The sequence below is a fragment of the Vicia villosa genome, linkage group LG2 (genome assembly GCF_029867415.1).
Source record: "Vicia villosa cultivar HV-30 ecotype Madison, WI linkage group LG2, Vvil1.0, whole genome shotgun sequence".
Taxonomy (NCBI): domain Eukaryota; kingdom Viridiplantae; phylum Streptophyta; class Magnoliopsida; order Fabales; family Fabaceae; genus Vicia; species Vicia villosa.
Genome location: NC_081181.1, coordinates 121,320,386 through 121,326,849, shown reverse-complemented (window position 1 = coordinate 121,326,849; position 6,464 = coordinate 121,320,386). Strand labels below are relative to the sequence as shown.

General features: G+C 44.1%; 1 protein-coding gene across 1 annotated transcript; it reads right to left on the bottom strand.

Moving 5' to 3' along the window:
* Nucleotides 1-1,791: 1,791 nt before the first annotated feature.
* Nucleotides 1,792-4,071, bottom strand: LOC131649902 (uncharacterized). The gene is made up of 2 exons (XM_058919642.1): nucleotides 2,403-4,071; nucleotides 1,792-1,994 (listed from the first exon to the last, which is right to left on the bottom strand). Exons 1-2 carry the CDS (start codon nucleotides 4,069-4,071, stop codon nucleotides 1,792-1,794), a joined length of 1,872 nt encoding a protein of 623 aa, XP_058775625.1.
* Nucleotides 4,072-6,464: the final 2,393 nt, after the last annotated feature.

Sequence of the window (6,464 nt, the reverse complement as noted above, 5' to 3'; positions counted from 1 at the left end):
CATGATCTGATAAGGTCCTACGTATCTCGGGCTAAGTTTGCGCGTCTTAAACGGTCCTTTCAACCTCAACCTCGGAGTCACCTTCAAAAACACATGATCTCCCACATCAAACTCTAACGGTCTCCTTCGTTTGTCCGCATAACTCTTCTGTCGATCTTGAGCTTGTTTCATCTTATCTCGAATCATCTTAACCTTCTCCGTGGTTTCTTGAATTATCTCCGGCCCAAGAATTCCCTTCTCGCCAACTTCAGACCAACACAACGGTGATCGACACTTCCTTCCATACAAGGCTTCGTATGGAGCCATACCGATACTCGCATGATAACTGTTGTTATACGCAAATTCTATCAAAGGTAAGTTATCTTTCCAACTTCCACCAATTTCTAAGATACATGCCCTTAGCATATCCTCAATGGTTTGAATAGTCCTTTCTGTTTGTCCATCTGTCTGAGGGTGGTTAGAAGTGCTCAAATTCAGATCTGTACCCATCTCTTGATGAAAAGCTTTCCAAAATCGGGAGGTGAACCTCGGATCTCTATCCGACACAATGCTAGAAGGTACACCGTGCAATCTTACAATTTCTACTACAAAAAGCCTCGCAAGGTGAGAAACCTTGTGAGTTGTCTTAACCGGTAAGAAATGCGCGGACTTAGTCAAACGGTCCACTATCACCCATATAGAGTCATGCCCACCCAAGACTCGTGGTAGTCCCACAATGAAGTCCATGGATATACTGTCCCACTTCCAGACAGGAACATCCAACGGTTGTAGCATACCACCGGGCCTTTGGTGTTCTATCTTCACTTGTTGACATATCACACACTGCTCTACATAGTTAGCCACATCTCTCTTCATACCAGGCCACCAAAAATTCCCCTTCAAGTCCTGATACATCTTGGTAGATCCGGGATGGATGGTGAATCTGCTCTTGTGAGCCTCGTCTAGAATTAACCTCCTCAACTCCGCATCATTCGGCACACACATCCTCCGTCCAAAAAGAATTAGTCCATCAGATGTACGAGCGAATTCTGGAAGGTTTGCTTTAGCCTGCAATTCCACATCACCCCACTGTGCTTGACGGATCCTTTCCCTCAACTCATTCTCAATACACAAGTTACTAATCAATACACCCGTTGGTGCCCATTCAAATTGCAGATCCAAATTTCTAAACTTCTCCATAAGGCCGAATTCTAACATCATCAGCTCTGCAACCTTAATCTCCTTTCTACTCAAGGCATCTGCTACCTTATTAGCTTTACCGGGATGGTTCTTCAAATCAAAGTCAAAGTCCTTCAAGTACTCCATCCATCTCCTTTGACGCATGTTAAGTTCCTTCTGATCAAAGAGGTACTTCAAACTCTTGTGATCACTAAACATCTCAAAGTGGACTCCATACAAATAATGTCGCCACACCTTGAGCGCGAACACAATTGCAGCGAGTTCAAGGTCATGAGTAGGATAATTCTCTTCATGAGATCTCAACTGTCTAGATGCATAAGCTACAACCTGTCCATTTTGCATCAACATTCCACCCAAACCCTTCTTAGAAGCATCGCAAAACACTTCGTAGGATCGGTTTGGATCTGGGATCACCAACACTGGAGATGTAGTCAGTTTCTCCTTGAGTTTCTGAAAACTCTTCTCACATTCAGAATTCCATTCGAACGAGACTTCCTTCCTTATAAGTCTGGTCAAAGGTAATGCCAATTTGGAAAATCCCATAATGAACCTCCGATAGTAACCTGCCAAGCCTAGGAAACTACGGACCTCAGTTGCATTCTTGGGTCGTTCCTAATTTATCACTGCTTCTACCTTTGAAGGGTCTACAGCTACGCCGCCGCCAGATAGGACATGTCCAAGAAACTTGACTTCAGACATCCAGAACTCACATTTGCTAAACTTTGCAAACAACTGCTTTTCTCTAAGAACTGACAACACAATCTTCAAATGCTCCATGTGCTCTTCAATAGTCCGAGAGTAGATCAAGATGTCATCTATGAAAATTACCACGAACTGATCCAAATATGGTTGGAACACCCGGTTCATGTAATCCATAAAGACAGCAGGGGCATTGGTTACCCCGAATGGCATAACCAAGAACTCATAATGACCGTATCTCGTCCTAAAAGCAGTCTTCGATACATCTGAACCCTTAACCCGAATCTGATGATATCCCGACCTGAGGTCAATCTTCGAGAACACGCAGGCTCCTTTCAATTGATCCAGAAGGTCATCAATTCGCGGTAGAGGGTACTTGTTCTTTATGGTTACCTTGTTCAGCTGGCGATAGTCGATGCACAAACGCATACTACCATCCTTCTTCTTCACTAACAAAACTGGAGCTCCCCATGGAGAAACACTAGGACGAATGAAGTGTTTCGCCAACAACTCTTCCAGCTGACTCTTCAATTCCCTTAGCTCTGCAGGAGACATCCTATAAGGGGCAATAGAAACTGGAGCGGTACCCGGAACAAGATCAATAGAGAATTCAACTTCCCTTTCCGGCGGAAGAGAAGTAACATCATCGGGAAATACATCGGAAAATTCGCATACAACTGGAATCTCCGATACACTCTTCTTATCATTGGAGTCCGACGTAAGAACCAAAAGGAAAGACTTCTCTTGAGCAAAAAGGTAATTGATCATGTTAACTGTACCTTCAAGAAGATGTTCAATGGCATCGGTTGGTGTAGTCTCCTTAGCAGGAATGAAGATAGCCTTCTCTTTACAACCGATGTACACCGAGTTAGCTGACAACCAGTCCATACCGAGTACTACATCGATCTTCTTAAGAGGCAGACAAATGAGATCAATCACGAATCTACGACCATTGAAGGTAATAGAACACTCCTTGCAAATTTCCCGAGTTTCTACTAGATCATCAGTAGCCGATGAAATAACCATAGGATTTGGAAGCAAGCTTGTCTCAAAACCAAGCCTCCGCACACAATGATAAGAGATAAAAGAATGTGTCGCTCCACAATCTACTAATACAAACAAGGGCTGATCATTAACATAACACGTACCAGCAACAAGATTGGTGTTTCCTTGAGTCTTCCTAGCGTCCAAGGTGTAAACACGGCCTTTAGTCTTTTCTGGAACATCTGGGGCTGTACACTCCCTTGCAAAATGTCCCAACTGATTGCACTTGTAACATTTCACAAGATCTGGCTTGCAATTCCCAAAGTGGTTTGCCTTGCATCTACCACATCGGGGAGGCTGAGTAGAGCGATCTCCATAGACCTGTTTCTTCATAGCTGGAGAATTGCGGGGTTTCAATTGCTGCCCCGACCTTCCTTGATCCCTACGAATCGGCTTGTTCTGCTCTCTTTCATCTTGGACCCTCTTCAATGTGTTCTCGGCAACATAGCATTGCCTTAAACACTCAGCATAGGTGGTAAACTCCCTCTGAGACACACTGTGCACAATATCAGCATTCAGCCCCATGAGGAACTGATCAATCTTCCACAACTCATCTGGTGCGTAAGCTGCTTGTCTGGAATAGGCAGCCATGTCCTCAAACTTCTCAGCATATTCAGACACCGACATGTTGCCTTGCTTGAAAGATTGAAATTCACGCTCCTTCAAAGCACGCACACTGTTGGGATAGTACTTCTCCAAGAAAGCTGTCTTGAAATGTTGCCAATCCTTTGGAATCCCTCGGTTAGTGAAATACGTAGACTCCGTATTCCACCATCTTCCTGCTGGCCCCTTCATTTTCTGAGCAGCAAAGATCACCTTCTCTTCTTCTGTGCACTGAATAGCCTGGAATATCATCTCCATAGCATATAGCCAATCATGCGCAATCACAGGATCTAAGCCACCCAAGAACTCTGGCGGATCCATCCGAAAGAAGGCACGAAAGTCAGGCCCTGCTGCAGCCCGAGGAGTAGGAGCAGGAGCGGTTGGTTGTTGCCCTTGCATGCCTTGCATCATTTGCATCATCATTTGATTCTGTTGCTGCATCTGTTGCATTATCTGCACCCAAGGCACGCCTGCATTCTCCGGTCCAGTCTCAGGCTCCACATTCCTCGTCCTGGGCCTTCCGGGACCTCTGCGTTGTTCAGCCATCTTCCTGTTTGTCCTACACACGGAATCAAGTTGATCAGGCTTAATGCCATAAGTAAGACATAAGGAATCATGCCGACACAACACATATGAGGCAGAATTATGCTGACTTATGATGTTTCGCGGCAAAGCCGAGAATCGACCTGCTCTGATACCAACTGTCACACCCCATACATACATTGCCTAGGATATACGTATATGGCATTAAAATGGTACTCGAAAATCATAAACATAAGCAGCGGAATAGATAATGTATAAGTACAAGTACAAAAGCCCAAAATGTCATGGCCAAAATACAAGAGTTCCAACTGGTACAAATACATATCCATAGTACAAAAGATGGAGATACAAAAGATCATAGACTACAACGCCATGCATCGCCAAGAAACATCAACTCGAAGCTAAGTCATCTTACCCTTGCCTCGATCCTGCCTCGAACCACCTGAAAATAATAATAATTGGAATGGGGTGAGATTACTAAATCTCAGTGAGTCTCCCTATCCTACGGGTTCACTCAGTTCTACAGGGAACATGCAATCAACGGATCCACCGAGGATCCGGGTTACCTCACGGCCAGGTACAAATACAATCAAGGGTACACCACCAATGGAAGTCCCATAACTGTCCAAGGAGGCATCAACAACAACAGGCTCAACGCCGCCACAAACAAGTATGCAGACCCGTACCCATGTACGAGGAATTCAGGAGTAGAATCTGCCTGTCTACCTAGGCTGCCAAACCACACCCTCGGTGGGTTACACCCATACATCGCATCAAGAGACTTGCACAAGCACATCGCAAGACTAATCGGATACTCCTCCTAAATGGAAATCATCCGAGATGAGTTACAGCCGTGACATTGCCTAAATGGCGTCCGACCCCATCACTGTCCATACGCAGATGAGTTAACATCGAGTGCAAATACGCCATCTTGATAATACGAGCCCACCGGGCGCAAGCCTAGTGATCTTGCCTACGTGGCATCACTAGAGGTGAATCGGAAGTAATATTACCTACGTGGCATTACTTCTCCACCATACCAAGCACGCCGATATGTTAACATCGAGTGGGATACGCCCCGCAGGCCCTCACAAGCATATCGCAATGGTAGCTTAGGTGTGCAAAACATACCGAGAACGCAGATGAGTTAACGTCGAGTGGGATACGCCCCGTAGGCCCTCACAAGCACATCGCAACGGTAATGATGGAACAAAGTCCATAAACAGGCCTTACCACCTAGTAGCTTAAGCTTACTCCGATTCAAGCATACACAAAACACCGAGATCACACAGCACGGTATAAGCCATCACACAGGCAATCACATTCGAATGCTCAACCGGAACAAACGAAATCATAAAATAATAATGCCACAATATAATCCACACAATTTGTATTTCACAACATACAAACATATCCAAGGGATTTCAGTCATATCATGGTCTTATATAATTAAAACACATGTTAGAATGCCATATAAGTCATAAGAGGCCTTCGATTTCGATACAAAAACGAAACTGCACTCAAATGGGGGAAATATCAATTCTGCATCAGACTAGTTCGCTACAGCGAACTTCTGTTCGCTACAGCGAACTCAAACAGAAGCTAAACTTCTTCAAACCCAGGTCAGTTCGCTACAGCGAACTCCAGCGAAGCCCCGATTCGCTACAGCGAAGGAAAGTTCGCTACAGCGAATGAATTAATTCAGCTCCCAGGTTTATTCGCAACACAGTTCGCTACAGCGAATCATTCGCTACAGCGAATGAAAGTTCGCTGCAGCGAACTCTGCAAAACAGCAAAAATGCAGAAACGCATTTGGGGTCCCCAAGCCCCAAATTTCAACATGCATCCATTCTTAGACGAAAATGAGACATAGAATCAATATGTAAACGAATTATTGCTACCAATATGATCTAACACATGCAAAAGAATGAGGATCAAAAGCATTTACTCACAAAACCCTTAATCCCCAAAGTTAGCATAAACCCTCAAATATTCCCCATGGTCTCTATCTATGAGACTCACCTGAAATCAGAAGAGAAGAAGCTGCTATCAAGTTGCTTGAAGATGGATTAGAGCTGAGATGATGATCTTCTAAACATGCAAGGTTGATGATGAAGTTGTGTTATGGGCCTCCTTCTCCTTCCTCTTGCCTTTCACGTTTCCTTCCTCTTCTTTCTCCAAAATTCTGTTTTTAGCTTCTAAAAATCAGAATTGTCCCAAAACCAAACAATCCCTAAGACTTAGATAAAGTGCAAAGACCATAGTATCCCCCAACTAAACTTTATTTACCATAATGCCACTTGGTTCCATCTCAACTAAATGAAATTCATATCATTAATCTCTTAATGAAAAATTAGAATATTACATAATATTAACCATTAAACTTCTCAAACCAA

What these genes read in the sequence shown, in the direction of transcription:
- LOC131649902 (XM_058919642.1), bottom strand. Translation starts at nt 4,071, where the DNA reads ATGGCTGAACAACGCAGAGGTCCCGGAAGGCCCAGGACGAGGAATGTG. An exon ending in AGAGCTAAGGGAATTGAAGA is followed by an intron (nt 1,995 to 2,402) that starts GTCAGCTGGAAG and finishes TAATTTTCATAG; the next exon opens with ATGACATCTTGATCTACTCT.